This window comes from Sebastes umbrosus, chromosome 23, assembly GCF_015220745.1.
Source record: "Sebastes umbrosus isolate fSebUmb1 chromosome 23, fSebUmb1.pri, whole genome shotgun sequence".
NCBI classification, from domain to species: Eukaryota; Metazoa; Chordata; class Actinopteri; order Perciformes; family Sebastidae; genus Sebastes; species Sebastes umbrosus.
In genome coordinates, this window is record NC_051291.1 from 22,595,485 (window position 1) to 22,615,591 (window position 20,107).

The following is a 20,107-nucleotide window of genomic DNA, read 5'->3' on the forward strand; positions in this document are numbered from 1 at the left end:
TTTATTTACCTGAATGATCGCTGCTCTCTCCATCTCTCTCCGTCGGTCTGATTCTCTCCATCTTCCCCTCATCTCTCCCTCATCCACCGCTCCCATATCTCTCAATTGTCTCTTTACTTCATTGCTCTTCACCCATCTGCATTTCTCATCTCTCTTCCAATCCACCCCGCTATATCTCTCTATCTTTTTACACTCCATTTAAATGTATTTCAACATTTTTCTCAAATCTCCCCTTTTCCATCATTTCCCATCGTGTTAAATCTTCTCCCGTATCCGTCTTACTCCATCTGTCATCCCTCAACCCACTCTCTCTATTTTAATCGTTACATCTCTGCATCCACCTCTCTCTATCGCTTCATCTGTTTATTCCTGCTACTTTTCTCACCTCTCTAATCGTTCTTTGCTCTCTTTTTTTCCTGTGTTCTCTGCAGCTGGTATTGTTCGGAAAAAGCAGTGGTGTGAGATGGTGCCATGTTTGGAGGACGAAGGCTGTGACCTGTTAATCAATAAATCTGGCTGGACTTGTACACAGCCCGGAGGCCGAGTCAAAACCACCACGGTGAGTTCTCTTTTACCCCCCCACACCAGTAGGTGTATGGACTTAATGCACCATTGGCACTGAGAACAACATGACTGTAAGAGCTGAAAATGAAGCATTTGCATAGAAAAATCAATTGTGGTATAAATCCAAAATAAAGGACACATTTTATGTAATTTCTTATGATGATTAAACAGTTTTGCTTGCCAAACATTCGTTTAGAGGCCATTTTAACAAACTGAATCATTGTACAGGATAATAAAACAACTTTTGAGTATTGGCGCCCATAAAAAACTCTTGTCTATCTCATCTCATCTACAGGCATACGGTTTAAAAGCCTATTTTAATGGGCTGTTTTTGGCAACTGATTTAGCGGCTAATTTTGTGGTGATTTCTGTGATTGTGATTATTTGGTTTTAAACATTTTAATTCTCAAACTGCCTGACATGACAGTGTGTACTTAGAGATTGCACAATGTTGAGAAGTGAAACACTATATACATAAGGTGCTTTATATGCTATAGTATGAATGAGGAGAATGCAGAGAATGAAGTCGCTCTCCCTCTGTGTGTTGAGCTTCTCCTTGCGTTGTTGACGTAGCCGGGCCAGCCGCGGCGTGCCTTTTAGTGGGTGTTTGTGCATTTGAGCGTGCCCCACTCATGGCCACCGCTCTGCACTGTTCTTGTATTGTATTGTACTGTTACCGCTGATGCCATTGCAGAAGCGTAGTATCCACCCTCCGGTTCCCCCTCAGGTGTGGCAACGTTCCAAATCACATACTTTTTCTTTTTACTTTTAGTACATAGTGCAGCTGCATACAATTAGGACATACTACTTCATCATAACATTGCACCTTCAACTTTGACGCTCTTGCTCAGAGGATTGTGGGTCAGAATAGCCAGAAAAGCATGCTGGCTTGCATACTGCAACATGTGACCAGATGTAGTAGGACATCCTGGTGTCTTTGGCATACTGCATTTGACAGACTATGTTTTGGGACATCATAAATGTCTTTCTGGCATTCTAAATATTATGGTAGTATGGGTATTGGAAGGCACAGAAAGTTAGCTCTGTCAGCAGTGTTGCTGTTGTTTTCACTGTTAGCGCTGTTAGCACCATTAATTGCGAGCCGCCAGCTCAGCCGTTGCCATGTTGAGAGCTGTGTGGAGGCAATAGACATTCTCACGGTCTTGCATCTGGCACCTTTACAGTGAGATTATTATTATGAGAGATTAATATTATTATTATTTTTACTGATTGAGAGATGAAAGAAATGCAGTCTGCCTCTTACAAATGAATAGATAAATGTATAAGCGATACAAGGCAACCTTACTCAGTTCAATAACCTCATGGGTTTTGCTGCTACAGCCTCACTTGGTCTGGTATGACCGTTGCTGACTATTACTGATTATCACTTTTTAAAGTTGATGTGGCAAACAAGTTAGCAGACACAGAGCAACATTAGAATTCAGTTTGATTCATGTTTCTGGCCAAACGGTAAGTCTAATATTCACTTCTCTTTTAGCTCTGTTTTGGTCTCCACCGAATCCCAGGAAAAAATGTCTTTAGCTGCTAAATGTTTTGCTATGATCACCAGCTTGACGTTAACCTTTTCTGGCTGCTGTTTGGTGCTGGGCACGTAGAATATGTGGGTTTATCGGAGCTTTTTCACTGAAAAGTTGTGGGCCGTAAACCAAAACAATGAGCTGAAAGATGCTAAAATTCTCAATTGAATTTAATGGGCAACACCATTTTTATATACACATATTCATTTGACCCATTGTTAATATGAAAGTATTGGCTAGTGCAGCTTCAAACAGGCTGTTCTCATACACCGTTCGTAGCTATACTTACGTACTATACTTACTAAAAGTAATGCACTGTACTTCGTTTATATCCCATGAAATAAATTTGTACTGTATATAATCCAAGTAATTGTGAACCAGGAAGTAAAAAGAATGACAAACAACACAAAGAGAGGAGGCTGGGGTGGATGAGCGGGTCAAAAAACACCAGACTTTCGCCGAGGTGACTGGTGTTCGTATCCCGTGTGAAACCAGAAGTCAATGTTGATTTGTCACATAACTTCCCTTAACTTAAGTTACACTGCTTCCTGAGTTATTTTAACCTAAACCATGATCTTTTCCTAAACCTAACCATGTAGTTTGCTGCCTAAACCTAACAAAGTTGGTTCCTGTGAAGACGGACGTTTATTTTGAAAAGACTGTATGCATGTAACAAGCGGAAATTGACACGTGCGTCCCGTGTAGCTGGACACAGATATCATATGAACTGTTGCATGAGGATATGTTGCTTTAAACAACCTCCTCAGGAGATTCTTGGGTAATTTAAGAAAATTGAATATTCATTCTTTTTGATTGCACATTTTGAGCTCCATCTCCAACTGTTGCCTCATCACTGTACTTTGGAACAGCTTGCACACTGTCAGCCACAAGTACCATGATAACAGCAAGAAAACCAGTTGAGCATTCACTTCAAAATCCCCTGAAAATGTTTCCGTCCCGCCCTCCTCGTCTCCAGCTCGTCTCCACAAACCGTGTTTGTTTACTTCCTCGTCACCAGCAATTAGCTTGAATTAGGGACGTTCCTAATGTTAACGATAGCAGCAGATGGGGAGCCACCACTTGTATTCGCTAAGATGCCGCCCAATCATTCACCGCCCGTCCTTCAAACCCCATCTCCAGCTCTCCTCCCCTCCACTTCACCCCCAACTGCAACACACACACACCTTCCTACCGCCTTACATCCTCCCACTGCGTTACAAGGGACGTAAAACGCTGTTGCTCTGCATGCACGGTCTATACTGTAGCAATTATAGAGGTCTCCATTTAGATACGTGTTACACAACACACACATAACACAGCTGCCCTATCTGTGAATGTCAATGGGTGAACACTGAGGACCGGTGGGGCATCATTAATGCATCTGTCATGATTTAGTCATCAGCTGACTAACTTGTTTATGTCTTCCTGCTGAAAGACAAACACATGCATACACACAAACACGTAGCAGATACACACGCTGAACCCAGATGATGTGGATTGTTATCAGTCGGCTGCTGCCTTACTGTGTTGTGAGTCTCTCGGCGGCCTGACTCCAACCTAAACATACCTGATTGTAGAGACCGAGGTGACAGCTGTGACATGTTCCACCTACAGTGTAATTTGTTATCTGGGCAGGCAGATAGCCCACACACACTCATCGGCAACATAGAGCTGGATCCATTTGTTATATTTGACAGATATAACAGCTTGTATGTGTGTTGGAGGGGGGTTGAGTATGTAAATGTGTCAGTCACTGTGCATTCCAAGGCTAATAGATGCACTGCATGTGTACATTAACATGCTCTTACTGGTGTTTTCAACTGTGTGCATATTCATAGTTATGAATATGTGTTCCTGCTTTCCTGCAAAGGGTGGCCCCGTACTCCTCGGCCTACATGCACATTTCACATCCTGCTTAGGACGTCAGTCAATGTACATCTCATCAGCTTACGCTGACAGTATGTGAGACGTGACAGGTATTTCTTGCCTGCTTCATTGGCTACTTTAAGCTTGGTGACAGCTAGTCAAATGGCTGGACAGCTCTGTGCACTCATCTGTGCCTGTCCGTGTGTGTGTGTTTAAGCAGCGTTCACTGTCAAGGATTCTAATAACTTGCAACAAGCAGACTCGAGGTCATTGTTTAAAATTCTTCTAAAAATATTCATTTATGTGATGGATGAGGTGGCCTCACGTAACCGCTCCCTGTAATCTCGGGCAAGTTGAGAAAGGTCTGGAAGATTTTCACTTCACAACCGAGCGCCAAACCCAAAATTGCCTGAAATGCATTAAAGGTTAAAGCCGATTCTCCGAAGCAAAACTTACATAAACCTCTTGTTATCTGCTGACCCAAGGGAGAATGATGGCAAAACAAACAATTTACTCCTCCGCCTCCCTCTGGTTAACTTTGAACAAATGGCCCCTTCCCCTAAGGCTTTTCAAGGTTAAACCCAAACCGCAGCCGCCCCGATATCGCCCGAGGATGACTGCTGGCTGTGCACAGTCCAGTGAGCATGTCCGGCCTGTCTGTCAGGTGTTTGTGCGAAAACATCAATGCAGACAAACAGACATGTCCCTCGGGGCATTTGACTAAGCCAAGTCAATCTGACTCAGCCCCATAAAGGGCTATTTTGGACAAATGTCAGGAGGCGCTTTGCGTGTATTAGTCAAATGTTTGAGAGTTTGTGTTTTCTCTGTCAAACAGAGGGGAGATTGTTGTTCAGGATGACACCGCTGACCTCTTCTCTACCTGTAGTCGGCAACACGGCTCGGTATGAGTTGCAAGGCAGATAAGCTGTGCGTTTTTCCTCAACCTCTCAGCAGCCACCATTTGATGGGCTTCTGTTTAAAAATAACTTCCTTCTCTCTGCTCGACTACTTCTCAGTGTTTTTCACTTTCTCTCGCCATCTTTTTTTTCACATTATCGCCCTCCCTGTCTCTCACTTTTTCCTCTCCTCCTCCATGTCCCCCTCTCCATGCATTCATCTTAGTCTGACCCTGCTTTGCAGAGTACATGTTGTTCCTGTCAATAAAAACACGATATGGATTTTTCTGCGGTCGGCTCCAGAAGAAACATATGAAGATTGATATGTACATTGCTTGTTGTCGACAGTGACGTTTTGAGCGAGGTTACTTTTATTAGCAGCGCTCTACAACTGCGGCTGGAAAGGACACGTATCAAACAAGAAGAGAGGTGCACTTGTGAAGCCATAGCACATCATTTATTTCAGTATCAAGAGTCTTGCCAATACAGTGACAAGCTTCTCCTCTAACGGATTGACCTAACAGAAAATGGAATTCGTCAGATGAACCATATCAAGCTCTAAGACTATAAATGAGCTCCTTGGGTTCACTTAACTGTATTAATGAAACAATAAAATGCACAGGGACACTCAACTGCATGTCCATCAGTAACCACTTTATTTTATTTTCTTGTTTTACCTGAGTACATAAAAGCAGATGTCTGCCAAGAAACATGCTTTATGGCAACCCTTATGGGCATAAAAATGATAAATAATCACTTGCCGGAGAGATCTGTCAAAACATGATAAATGTTCAAATGTTCTGGCAATTGACCGTTCGCTCAGCCCCGCCCCTGGATAGCAAAAGCTTAACAACTGTAAGTAGGCCCATTTTATCTTGGAGAAATGAAGCAAACTCTTTCAAAATACAAACACAGATCGAACCACTGTGTTGCTTGTCAAACAATATTTTTCTATAGTAAGCTATCAAATCATCCAAGGGTTATGTTAGAACAAATAACATTTCAATGATATCTTTATTTATGATGTTGTACTGTAATATTACTAACTAGCTCAGTCTTTTAGCATTATGTCATACTGTGTATGTAGTCACCATGTGCATATTTCAGAACCTTAAACAAGGTTCATGTTATTAATCGAGTCAGCTGGAAAGATGAAAAAGTCTGGTATTTTAAACAACTCACTGAGTTTTAACATTAGCATTCGCTAAAATTTAGCTACAGCTGATTAACTCCGCAGACTAGAGTCCTCGTTTCAGCCGAAAGAAGTTCACAGTCATCAGCTTGCCTGCTGTTGTTTACTTTTGTAAAATCGAATACCAATTGTTTAAAATGATGGCAGATTTGCCACTGGAAATTTGTAGTAATTTTTTAAAGTGCATATTTGCCAGGCTAGAATTGAAATCTAGCAAAAGTAACTAAGGGGTCAGGTCAACATGTTCTCATCCCAACTCATATCCCATACTCTTTGTCAGACCCTTTGGCATCACTGTTCCATCGCAGTAAACACCTGCTTCACATTGTTAATGAAACAAAACCACTTGCTCAGGTTTAGGCAACAAAACCACTTAGATAGATTTACACACTTTTTGTCTAACTATAAAAGCTGTGTCCCATGTGTGCACTAATAGATATATAATAAGGGCTTTACCGAATAGTTGGACACTTTATTTATAATGTTGACATTTGAATTATTATTATTATTAACAACTTACATAACTGCATGCAGTCCACCTTCTCTCTCTCGGTCTCTCTCTCCCACAGCGAGCGACCGTCCTCCCTCTGTAATTGTCCATCTTCAGTCCAAAAGTCATAATGTATAAAAAATAGATGTAACCATTTCAAAAATTCACAACATGTTTTTATCTAACGAAATATTCTGCTGCAATCTGTATTTGTTGGTAATTAGCCTTTCAAAAAAAAAAAATTTCCAGTAGTTTTGCTTCGCCATGGACTATTACTGCATCGGGTGGTTTAAGAAAAAACAACATGATTAAAATTAAAATTACTAAGTTTTTAAAGTGAAAATGAGACTTAACTTTGGGAACATGGAACACAAACGAACAGCTGATTGTAAAGTGAAAGTGAAACTTAATGTGCGGGACATGAACAGCGGTCTCCAGGATGAAAACCCTGTGTTGTTGGACCCATCCACCAACCCTCCCGCCTGCCCTTCAAATTAAGTCACTACACTCCTGGTGCACAACTCTGAGTGTTAACAAATGCCGCGGAGCGTTTTACAATGTAGTTAATTAAAGCCCAGTGCATTTCCTACAAGCGCTAAAGGGTACTTTGCGCGCTGGTCGATGGGCGTAACAAAGCGTCGCTAATTTACGCCATGGGAATGAGAACGGGCTGGTCAGGTAGAGGAGATTGTCTTTCATACTGAATGTACAATTTATTATAACTGGATGTTAAAAACACTTGAAAACAGTTTATATGACCTCTAGGTGCCCAAGGTGCAAAATAATTTGTAGTGCAAACAAAACACGGTGCTGTTTTCTAATTTACTCTGCAGTAACAATATTCACATGTCTGATAAACTAACACACCATTTTCAGGGTAATATTCAAGGCGTCACAACGACACAATATGCCATGTTCCCTGGAGAGCTCATCTGCTATAAGTCACCAGATAGAGAAACATTTTTACGCAGCAACCAGGGGTTAATCCCCCAGTCCCAGTATACTTTCTTCCCCCAATGACACTAAATGATTTGAATTTACATTTTATCACACAGTTACCACAGTCAAATGCGGCCTTTGCTGCCTTTCCAAAGCGCTCACTTTTGGCAAAGCGACGTGTAGTCTCAGCAGTCGTCTCCTATACCTCCGTCTCTCAGTGAAAGGCTTACTGCCGTCTCTCTCCAGAGAGGAGGATGCTCTGCATTGTGCCCTCCACCATTTTAGACTGGCAGATGAAACGGCGCAAGGAGCTATCTCTCTCTGCATGTGCCGACGCGGGGAGCTCGGCGAGAAAGAGGCAGAGTGAGTGCGCCATTAGAGGAGAAAACGAAATCACCTCGGGTTATCTGGCGGCTTTTGTGACAGCCCGATAAGACGAACAATTTAAAAGCGAGACAGAAAAGCAGTGCAAGGGAAGAAAAGAGCGGTGTGAGTGAAAGACAGAGAAAGAGATTTGGGCCAGTCAGACGTACAGCATCGTAAAACATTATTTAAGTCGGTCGGTGCGCGTCAAACAGTGGCTCTTGTTGTTAAGCCCTTCAGTGCTTGTTAAGACCTTTCAAAAGTATTTTTTTTCCTCTCACTAAGTTATAATTGCACAAACTCCAACTGCACTGTCAAGATATTTCCCGGCTGCCATGCTGTTTACACATGCTGCAGCCAATGTTCTCAAATGATTTCTACACAGCAAAAAGAGCATTTGTTATCCTGAAATTCCTAGTCTTGAGTAGCGTACTCTTCACGTGTAATGATACAACACACCTTGGAGGAAACAGTGACTCAAATGTCACTGAAGCCGGAACAATTGAAATGACTAAAGATCCTTAAATGTGTAACTAGGTCTTAATCATACGTTCCATTAGGTCGGTCCTGATTGGGGTATTTAGGCTGTGAACAGAGCGCGATGAACAGAAGTGGCACCTCCTGAGAGAAAGACTGTGATTACTGTAATCAAGGCTTTTTCAGAGAGGAGAGGAGAAAGGAATAAGGATATGGAGATGTGTTTGAGCAAGAGTACAGTATAATGTTTACTACCTTGAGTGATGATTACACATGACAATCCTGGGTCCAGTCTTTCAATCAGACATTCGGGGCTTAGCCTGGACCTCTCTGGGGGGGATCCTACCCGATCCTACCAGTTTTTCTCAATCGCTTTGGCTCATCTTTTGAAACAGTCTTAACATTCTCTAAACTATAAGTGCAATTGTCACAACTGTTTGATGGGGCATCACAACTCAATTGCATGTCTGCAGAACGGCACCAAAATGAAAAGTTGTTTTGTCATTGTGTGAGCCGTACTGGACAAAGTGTTTAGATGTTTTTTAACCATAATAGTCATCCCTGGAAATGGTTCTGATATACTAATTTTGGTTTTGTTCTACTTTTTTGTTGACACTGACTACTTACTGTACTAGCGGAATGCTTTTGTGTATCGCGCTCAGCTTTTTAGATTTACAGTCGGTCAAAGTTTACTGGGAAAAGTCAATACTGTACAATAGTACACAGAAAAAAGACATGCACATTTGTATGTATACAATCAATGTATTTGAGTAGCAATATGTTATATATACAGATATATCATATACAGTGAACAGAAAATTTGCCACAAATTGACATCCATGTCAAAAATAAGTAAAGTAAAAAACAACAAGTTATACCTCCTCCCAGTACGTAACACCATGTCAGAGATATTTATGCAATATACATGTCGTCTGACAGATTTTGATAATTGAATGGATCATTTTGCATGTGACGGCTCAAACGATGAAAGAGTGTTAAGAAGTTGTGAAGAGTTCGACAGTTTCACTGAGAATCAAATCAGTTTTGATCAGCAAGACGTGCACGTGGTTAGTGTGCAAATTGTAGACAATTGTACTTCTTCTTGTGCATACAGGTGCCAAAACACATTCAATATTCTTGAATGAATGAGAAAATCTTATCTGTTGTGAACAACAAACTAGTTGTTCAGAGATCTGAACTTGTTTTGAAACAAATAATTCTCATTTGAGAATTGAGCCAAAGCAAATGAGGAAAAACTGTAAATGAACAAGCACTATTAGTCTACTTTGGTGCTTTCTTATGCACTCTGGCACCTTATTTACATTCAAAGTACAAAAAAAATCACATTGTGAATCAATTTATATACATTGGGAATTAGCAAATGGTCAGCGGGCCACCTGGCACCCTATCTGGCCCACGGGCCATAAGTTGAGTATGACTGTCCGAGAGTTTTTACTCATTTATACATCTGCCAGTGACAGCGTGTGTTCGGCAGAGTATGAAAAAGCTGTTTCGATTGGAGTATGTAAGCAAGTGCTGAGGGCCTCCCTCCGATATCCCCCTCCCATCACTTCCTTTCTGTTTCTTCCTCCCCCTCCCTCTGTGGATCCGGTTCAGGCTGGGCCTGATGGAATCCCCCAATGCCCCACCATCAACCCCCCCCCCTCCCCGTGGTTCTGGGTCGGTACCGGCCTTGGTAATTGATCCCTCTGGGCCCTCCAGGCACATCCAACAGTGGGTTGAACAGAATCACCACTAAGAAGACAGCTGCTTGGCCACCCCAGACAGGCCAGGAGAGAAAGGGAGAAAGAAAAAGAGACCCTGTTGCTGCTAACCATTAGCTGCGTCTGCCAGCTTCCTTCTAGAGGGAGCCAAGTCAGCACATAGTCTCAGCTTGGAAAATACCAAATCCTCCATTTTGGGAAGCTGGGACTGTTAGCAAGAGAGAGGGACAGACGACAAGGACGAGAGAGTCTGCCTTTTTAGTTTGTTATTTACAGCCTAAGAGCTTGTGGGATTGATCTGCTAAGTGAGCCAGAACCTCTGCTAGCCAACGAAAGCACCCCTACCTGTATCACACTGCCCAGTACCACAATTTCAGCCATTTCCATGTGGCCAGAAAAGGTAATTGACTTCATAAAGCAGGGAGTGATTGCTGGCTTGTGCTCACACAGTAAACAGAGCCCAGTTAGAAGAGCTGCAGGTTTCTTCCAACAAACAGGCAACAACAAAAGCACACGTGCAAGGACAATGTGCACACTCGCACACAAGAATAAATACAGAATATTGTTGCTGCTGAAAACCATGTATCCCCCAAAAAATATCATCTTTTCAGGAGCTAAGAAGAACAACAGATTTGTCACAATACATTTTTTCAGATAGTCCAATGGATTTTAAACGGTTTCTTTAGCTTAGAAAGTCAAGACTTTTGTCAATCTATAGAGTAATATTCAATTCTTCATATGTAAAAAATTCAATATCCCCATTTTTTTTTAGGTTTTCATAGGACATTGATGCTAATTAATGACATATGAAGAGTCTACAGCCATACTAGCAACATTGTGAGGCTTTACTTGTGTATTATGTTTACCATACATCAGACCGGCACATACGACACAACAAGTCAAGGTCGCGCCCCCTTTGGGGGAGAGAAAACCCCATAAACTTCAATACAATTTGTTTGGATTGTAATTTTGACCAGTTCGTATGCATTCATCTCTTGTTATACAAGCGTTTATTTTATACACAAGTCTAATAATTATTTTGCTAACTTGCCTGAACCTGAGCGTTCACGATACCTTAATAAATGAAGGTTGATCGGCGTCATGTCCCTTCAGTCTTCCCCCGTCCAACACAGTGGCCGGATATTGCTGATCCAGACATCTCTAGATATCTGATTGAATCACGTCAGGCTAAGTGTTGTCTGTAAATAACCAACCTGTTAACCAACTGTTTGATCTATAGGCTGGAGACGACAGTCTGATGCTGCTTGAACGTTAATGCATGACTGTATCACTGCAGCAGCCTCCCACTCAAGCTAACGTTAGTGAGCCACGCTAGTCACTGTCACCAGCATCATTTAGCCGTTTAGCGAAGGTCAGCGTTTTGGGATTAATTGTTGGTGCAACCAACTACACCTCAACTCTTGGGCATAGTGTTATTACTGTTACTGGTTAGTTTAAAGTAGAAGTTTGGAGACATGTTTCAACTTCCTCTGTTTCCTCTGTTGCAGGACAGAGGGTTGTTTTCCCCCAAAAGGGGGCGTGGTCATGAGAGCCTATTCTGGATGACGTATTGCCGGTCTGATGTATGTTGCCCATTTTAGTTTAGCGTGTTAGCATGCTAACAATTGCTAAATAGCTCTAAACACAAAGTACAGCTGAGGTTGATGGAAATGTCATTTTGCAGGTATTTGGTCATAGTAGAAAAGCCAGGGGATGGCCAAAGTTGTTGGATTCATCATCTGGGATCATGAATGTCTGTACTAAATGTTATGCCAATCCATCCAATAGTTGTTGAGATATGTTAGTCTATTTTAGTAGTATAGGAAAATTACAAATGACCTTAAAATAATGAATTGTGAATAAACTTGTGATTTATTTTATTGTCATTTTATTACATTTTATTGCTTTGTTAAGCAATGATCAAACAAAAAAGAATCACTGGAAAGACAACAAACAAAAAGCCTCTTTATGTTTTGCTTACATGTGGGCTACTGTTACGCAAAATCCGACTCTGTTTTACTCCCACACTTCTATATTTAATATGCAGTTTCCTTGTGACACACAAGCACAGAACAGCTCATCGGGTTTGTACAAAGCCAAGCAGGCATATTTTCTAGACACCTTAGTGAGACAAATTGATAATGTTGGTGGTGGTGATGGTGCTGTGACTGTGTCTAAATCTGTAAAAAAAACTAAATTCAAAATAAAACACTGCATCCTCATTATGAGCTTGATAACCATCCCGCCTTCCCCTCTCCCTCTCTCCCCCCAGGCTCTATGACGCGACAAGAGTCCCTCTCGACACTCTTGCATTATGGAGAGCATTGATGACCCCTTGACAGACAGCCAAAAAACATCTGCCAACACCACCCTATCACCACCGCCACCAACATCACAACAACTTCACCCAAACCCTGGTTCAGCAAAGGCAGGAAGCGACACAAGCAGCTACAGAGCACCGAGGGCCTCAGGGAGGCAGCAAGGTACAACACAAAACCACTTCCCCTTTAATCCTTTACTTTGTGAAGTGCTTGTAGAGAAGCTAGTTATGAAAAAGGAGATAGTCATACATTTCTCTTATGCCTAGCCAAATGTCTATCAATCAGTTATTTTATTTAAAAAAATAAAATAAAAGTGACCATATGTCCTGGTGGTCATCTTCACCTTCACGGCATATATACAATTTGTCCAAAATCTATTTTCTTATGTGAGGGGGTTGATAAAGTAGGTAGAGGCAGAACACCAGCATGTACAGATAGACTAGTGCCTTTTAACTAGAAAAATCATCTTTAATAAAATGAATGATTTGAAACATGGGGGGTTGATTAAATAAATAAATGTAACTGATAATAAATACATATAGAGGTGATACAAATATGTAAAAATATTTAAAGGTGCTCTATATGATATTCAGAGCATTAATATAACAGCCAACAACGACGGTATTGTCTATGTAGAGCTATAGTGGAGTAATGTCTACCTGTGTGTTGTAATCAGAGCTTCTTTGTGCTTTGTTGACGTAGCTGGGCCGGCCTTTTGGTGCCCCTCTGGCTAGCTCACGGCCGCCGCTCTGCACTGCTTTCATACTGCGATTAAAGCTGATAACGCCGTCCCGACCAACGTCGCTGTTGCAGAAACGTAGCACCCGCCCTCCACTGTTAGCTCTTGCTCTTGCTTTTGTTGTTACTGTTAGCGCTGTTAGCGCTGTTAGCACCGTTAGCAGCAAGCCATGTTGAGAGCCGTGCGGAGGCAATAGAAACGCTCCCAATCTCCCATTTAGCACCTTTTAAGAGCATTACAGATTGCAGGTGGCATATTTCTCTTGGCAGACTTCCTGTGATCTTGGGAGTTGTTATGTAACAACAAAACATGCCCAATGATTTTCTGTAAGGAAGATGAGACACAACAGGACCTGCTGATGGGCTGTTGCAGAGCACAAGAGGTCGTACATTGACCGCAGTAGGAAGGAGATGCGGAAGGATTCCAGTTTCCGTAGCTTTGCCCATGGTACTTTTCTCTCGGGGAGGTCCCATTTCGTCCTTAGAATGCAAAGCTCGACAGCTTTTGACAACCGTTGTTCTTCCTCCAAATTTCACACTTCAGCCTGGATCATGGCTCTCCTCTCCTGTGTCTGAGGCCTACGTCTTCCAGTGCATGGGTTTCCGATTATGACCTGAAGTTTAACATGTTCTCTGTCTAGGCCACTGATGCATTAGCTGCCCACTTCAGCCCTGATCTTGTTGTGGTGCCTGCATCTCTGACTTGTTGGTCCTGGGAATCTCTGGCGGTCATCATGACCTTATACTTTGCCACCTTGAACTCTGTTTCTGTCAGACAGGGAATAGTCAAACCCCTTCCTGAGGCATTTGATTGGACTCTCCTCTATTGATGGAATGGCATCCCTCATGGATTTGCAGCTTGAATTTGTTGGTTATTTTCCCTTTCTTGATCTTCGTGCTCCTTGATTTCTTAGGCTTAAACTTGATCCTGGCCCTTGTTGCCATGTCATCAAGTGTTGTTAGGACCCACCTCGCCTCCACATGGGTTGTGGGTGCTATAGTGTGGTCTTCTATGTAGCCTCTTACTGGGGGCTGTCTGACCCCTGATGCAATTTTTGGCCCTCTGGCTTCTTTCCCAGCAGCTGCAATGAGCAGGTTCATTCCCATGATGAAGAGGATGGGGAGATTGTAGAGCCCTTCCCAGTCCCTTTTTCCAGGTCTTGCCACTGAGTTGTGAACTGGCCTGATTTGAAATGTTGCTCGATTCCGCCGAAGTAGCTGGTGATCATCCCCTGAATGTCATGAGGAATGTGGTGGTAGTTTGTTGCTGCACGGAGGAGGGATTGATCTGTACCTGCCAAATCCAGCTGGACCACTTTTAGGTCTCCTCTGCTTTCCTTAGTCTCCTTTACCATCTAATAATCAGCCTACTTTGTACAGAAATGTGGAAATCCAGATAGAATCCTGATAGACAGCAACATGGTGGTTAAATACATACTAGCTGACCTTTGGAGGAGGAGAAGTTTAGATAAATGTCAGCGTCTCCCCTGGCGCATACTGCACATTTGATAAGGAAATACATGACACCAATATCTGTGAAGCACTGTATCACATAGGACTTTATTACTTAGCACTTTGCATATTTTGACACTATGTTTATATTTATGCACTGAACTGTTTTTGTACATTTATAATTGTTAAACTCAATAAAGATTTTTGTTTTTAAAAAAATCAAAGGAGGACTGTGTAAAGGAGGCACTAAGCGTCACCGTGAAGCCCTCCCTGATAACATCCAGGGGATCACCAAACCTGCAAAGAAAACAAGATCAAATGAGTGATTGGATTTGATCCCTCTGGTAGTTTTGTATTTTTTCAGAATCTGATGAAAATCATTAAAACCAATATTATAGTTTTATTAATCCACAAGCACATCATCCTCCGGCTTTAGCAGAACATGCAAACAACAGGAAGCGCAGTCAAACATAAATCCAGATACAATTTAAACAACCGTGAAGTCTTCATTTGGCTCGCTCATTTTTTCCATAAGCTCACAAGGTCCCCAGTGTGTGTTCAACCACAAAAAAATCCATGTGTGCAGCTATACCAGTAAAAGCCATCGGTTTATTTCCAGCTTGTTTTTGCTCTGCTTCGCTGGCATGCCTTGTATATTGTCTTTTAAAGTATTGTGTCAGATGGCGTCTGTGCTCTGGAATAAAACAAGGCGCCAGACAGATATTAATGCATGTGATTGGGAAACAGAGAGCAACCATGTAGTAAATTTAGTGTACAGTGCCATAAAATGGATGAGGCCAAAGTCATAAAAATGCCCGCTCTCATAGAGTTTCTAAAAACCAGGCTCTTCTCTCGGTCAATATTGTCAGCATTTATGGCCCATGTTGTGATTCACTTTGAGAGAAAAAAATCTGATCCGGCTGCTTTTCGGGCCAGACAGCAAGTCTTCAGTAGATTTAAAACTATAAATAGACGCAGGGTGGGTTGCATGCTGTGAACTCACATCCCTCACAGAGCATCACATAGAAGATTATTGTCTATTTACTGAGGGAGAAGGCTATCTTAGATTTGATCCCATAATGTGCTCTATAAAGGCAAACAATACTATATCGCCGGCAATCATCTGGCCCCATACTGTGGCATGCATTACATTGCATGACCAGATATAATCTACACATTACAGTGTATTGAGGCACAGGGGGGAACATTTCAAGTTGTTTGTATCTAAAACAAATCAGCGACATTTTGTTCTTCCTTTCTGGTCGGAGTGCGATGTTAAATCTGTTCTAATGTTCCCTCTGGAGCATTAAAGTTGTGATCATATTGTAGAATGCAGATAGTGCGCTGTGTTTGCTTTGATGTTCTGAAGAAATGCAGTATGAAAGGGTTGATAATGACATAACACCCCAGATAGCTTTGAACTCTCTCTTAATGTGGAATGGGGCCTAGTATCTGGAGGCCCGTGCATACATGTTCATGTATTTTGATCTCAGCGTCTGCTTCAGGCATTATCCGACTTCACAGCATGTAATGAGCGATTTCCCATCCCTTATTAACCTGTGGATCATTCCTAACCTACAAGTTCACTTATGAATATTCATCTGGCGGGGCTATTGTGCTGCTTGCGCGCTCCGATCCGAAAGGAAGCGTGCTCGGCTGCATGAGGCTGAGCATTAAACAGTGAGGGCAGGAGCAAGTATTAGAAACAGGTAGTTGATGCGAAAAGCAGGAGCACTTTAGAATGACAGTAAAAGGTGCTATTCCACTAGCTGATGTTTGGGCAGCACCTCGCCCTCTTCGGAGTGTAGCAAAAGCTTCCAGCGAATGAGCAAAATCATCCAATCAATCATAAATCGATTCATCAACCGCATACTCCTGAGATGGTGCATTATTCACATCCATCAGGGTCTCGATAAAGAGTTTGGAGAGGCAAAGCAGATCAATTTCCCCTCATGCGTGGCCCATTCACACGTTCACCGTGGGTCACACCGCTGTGACATTTTGAAGAGAGTCAGCGAGAGTTCAAGGCGAGAGGAAATGTCAAGCCGGGGCCATGTGTTCGGGTGCATTCGCTTTAACTCCCAGCTGGAGAGCGACACCATATGTATTGTGTATAATTTCCTTTAGCTCCGACATATGTGGCTGCATGCGCCTTCGCTTGACTGCACATGCAAAATGCATATGAAAGCCAGCGCAAATGCATGCTCATTTATACATCAAAGCATTTCAGCTTTGCCCGGAGACAGGAAGCTTTCAGTAACGCCCCTGAACTCTAATGTTTAATGTTTTCCTTGTCCACAATTGAATGCTGCTGGGTACATATCAATATGTATTGAGTGGATTGGCTGCTAGCTCCATAACAAGAGAAGTCTGCACAGATTACCACAGATGGATTCTGTCCACATCTGTTCCTATGACACCTGCAGCAGTTCTCAGTCTCACTTGAAACGTCTAATTGTGTTTCTGGTCTTGTTTGGATAGCCTGACCCCACCGTACTCACAGTTTGTCCACCACGGGCTCTGCATCGCATTTCATTCATCTCTGCATTCCTCTGCTGCAAGAATGTAAAATATTCTCTTGATTTTATAAGATATAAAACACAGTAATATGGTTGTTTCCTGATAAACCCGAAGTAATAATCACCTAGGGCCTGTGAATTTTATTCATAGGGCAAATTCATCTCATATTCATCTGACATTCGTTCCTCTTTTTAATAGAAGGCTTGCATTTCCCTGAGATGAGATTTGTGTGTGAGATTTATGGGGAACCATTTGCCACAGTGTGGGTGTGAGAAAAAGGAAGAGGAACATAGAAGACAGAATATAAGAAAATTACCTTGTACCGCCTATGCCTGTGCGTCTATTTAAATTCATTTGCATTTCCATTCCTCTTGAGATTTCTACAACAATGTTTCTATGCAGTGATTCTGTCCTGCTTCCATTTGATCTGTGGCTCTTTGACCATTCGGTGCCACTGTAATCTCAATGTGCCCACTAGGAGGCGTCCAGATAGGGATTAAACAGCTGTTTGGGCCGCGGTCACAGCCGAGGAGTTAACACAGTCACGCCCCTGCTTTAAACTGTTATACCTCTGGGTTATTTCATGCCCAGCACCAACAAAAACCATGACATTATCTCTATTAAGCCCCGAGCTCATTGAGATGTTTATTATTCCCGGAGCATCAGACATTGTCATCTGTGATACATGCTAGTACTCCGTCCAACACCTGCCCCTTTCATGGCAATTTGCACCCTGTTAAATCATCAAGAGTTCATTATTATGAATTAAACTTCAGCAGTCTTGGAAGGCGTCGGCGCCTCCATCAAGTTGGCTGTGTGACTGGCGGGGGCCAGATGGTGAGGATGCTTCCAGATTTGTCTTTCTGTTGGTAGATTTATTGTTTCTCAGTGTCTGCACTGCGAGACTCGCTTTGTTATTGGGTTGCACCCGCTGAAGAACTCTAAATATTTGACTGGCAAAACAACTTACTTTGATAGAGAGTAAGCTGTTGAGTTTTTATTTTTATGATTCTACCAGAGTGCTGTAATTAACACCTCCGTTTGGTAAGGAGAAATGGGTATATTCAAGGCTTATAGCAACACACAGAGGATGCACTGATTCTCCCCGAAAAAGTAGTTGTTCATTTCTTTTAAAACAATAGTTCAACATTTTAGCCTTAAAGCCTAAAGACGCTCTGAAAGACTTCTGATTTCTGAATTGTTGAACAAAAGATCTACTTTGCTTCTACATGTATGCATCAAGATAATGTAATTATAAAAATGCTTCTTTTTTTTTGCATAAATACACCTTCAGAAGTGATTAAACTTCTTCCAGGAGCTGAGAAGACTGTGCTAAAACAATCATCTAATGTTTGCTCTGTTCTCCACAGGTCTCCTAACACAGCCAGAGACAGGAGAACCAGGGAGTGACTGTTTGAGGGAGCGAACTCTCCCCTGGACGCTGGACAAACTACTCGCTGTAAAACACTTTCCATTTCCTGTGACCGGCCCCTCCAGGTTTGTGACTGCTCCCTCCTGCTAACTGTCGTTGGGTCAAAATGTTGCGTCCACCTCCTCTCCACTCTATCTGCCTGCTCTGTGAAATTAGCAGCGCCTGCTCGTGCCACGGAGAATCGGACACCTTGGAAATCCCATGAATGGTTTTTTGCCTCATTGGAAGTACTGTGTTTGAAACGGCTTTGAAAAAGGGATTTCTCCACATCTCTCTCTTAGCCTCTAGAGTTCCAGAGCAAAGACGGGATCATTACAGACCGGACCCTGTCGCTTCTCGGACCACCTCGTGAGGCCGTTAGAAACCGAACTGAGCGCTCTCTGCTGTGAATAGGCCTTCTGCTGGAGTAAACCTCCCATATTTTTATAGACCAAAGAGCAAAACAACAAATACGATCATTATGACAGAGTGGACCATGTGGCAAAGAAACGCAGAGACTTAGTGAACTTACTGTTTGTGTCGCCGCCGACCAACGACTGCCCCCCCACAGAGACACGGTGCACAAACGGACCGACACAAACCGAACCTGGCGTCCGGTGGCACACGTACCGGACACAACCGAAGGAGTACTTTTAAAACTTTCCAGACATTTTTTCTCAGACTAAGCCCACCACTGTATTTTGGAACTGGAGGTATAGGTACTACATACGTATAACTGTGTATCAAAAAAAAAAAAATCTGATTTGCATTTTTCAGTAGCTACGGTTGGGACAGTTGGCAGGAAGCATCGTCGAGTTGGTCACGGATCAGGACTGCAAATCATATCAAAGAGATGAAGAGATCTACAGAGAGTATAAATGCTATCGAGTCTGAAAAGAAGGAGTAAAGAAATGTCATTAAATGTATTTTGAAAGGCCCTAAAAAGTTATATATTTAACAGTTTTATATGTTGTACCTTTGTAGAGAAGCTTATTGGACTTAAAATGTGGTCACAATGGCAGTTTAGTAGAATGTGAACAAATGCTGTTGTTCTCATTACTGCTAGCTCGTAGTCCCAGGTTTTCTGTTCACACCTCAGTAGCCGCTTTCTTTTCATGGTCATCTACAAGTCACTGTCTATCAGAACCATTAATGAAAAAAAAAGGAAAGTGACAATTTATTGAGGACTGATCTGCAGCCAACTGAACATTGTAAATCTATGGTAGTCAGTGGAAGCCATTGATATCTGCTAATTTGCTATGATATTGTATTGTACACGGTGTGGAATACTGACTCATTTCCTCTCTATGGGTTTTGATCTCTTAATTTATTTTTGTGCTTGTGTTTGTTCTCGCACAAATCTGGCGTCTCTCTGACGGCGACGGATACGAGTAGAGAGAGAGAGAGAGAAAAAGAGAAAGCATTGCAGAAGTATTAGAGTCATTTACATACATTTTTTATCATGAAATATTTTAAGAATAAATTAAATACATGAAAAGAAATGTCCCCGGCAAATTTAGATGGTCTTGATGTTCAAGGTCGTCAAAGGAAAATTCAAATGATCTTATTCTGGTTTTACTTTTAATGACTGTGTTCTCAAAGTTTCCTTTTCTTCC

At 42.1% G+C, this 20,107-nt stretch overlaps 1 protein-coding gene across 2 annotated transcripts in view; it reads left to right on the top strand.

Annotated features, from left to right (window-relative positions):
- The window catches only part of tafa5a (TAFA chemokine like family member 5a), a 193,654-nt gene extending 173,857 nt beyond the window's left edge, over positions 1-19,797 (top strand). For both annotated transcript variants that reach the window (XM_037759945.1, XM_037759946.1), the window contains exons 3-5: positions 432-559; positions 12,322-12,532; positions 18,451-19,797. In XM_037759945.1, the coding sequence (XP_037615873.1) occupies positions 432-559; positions 12,322-12,330 (137 nt within the window). In that variant the 3' untranslated portion in view covers positions 12,331-12,532; positions 18,451-19,797. The remainder of the gene's footprint in view (positions 1-431; positions 560-12,321; positions 12,533-18,450) is intronic.
- The last annotated feature ends 310 nt before the right edge of the window (positions 19,798-20,107 follow it).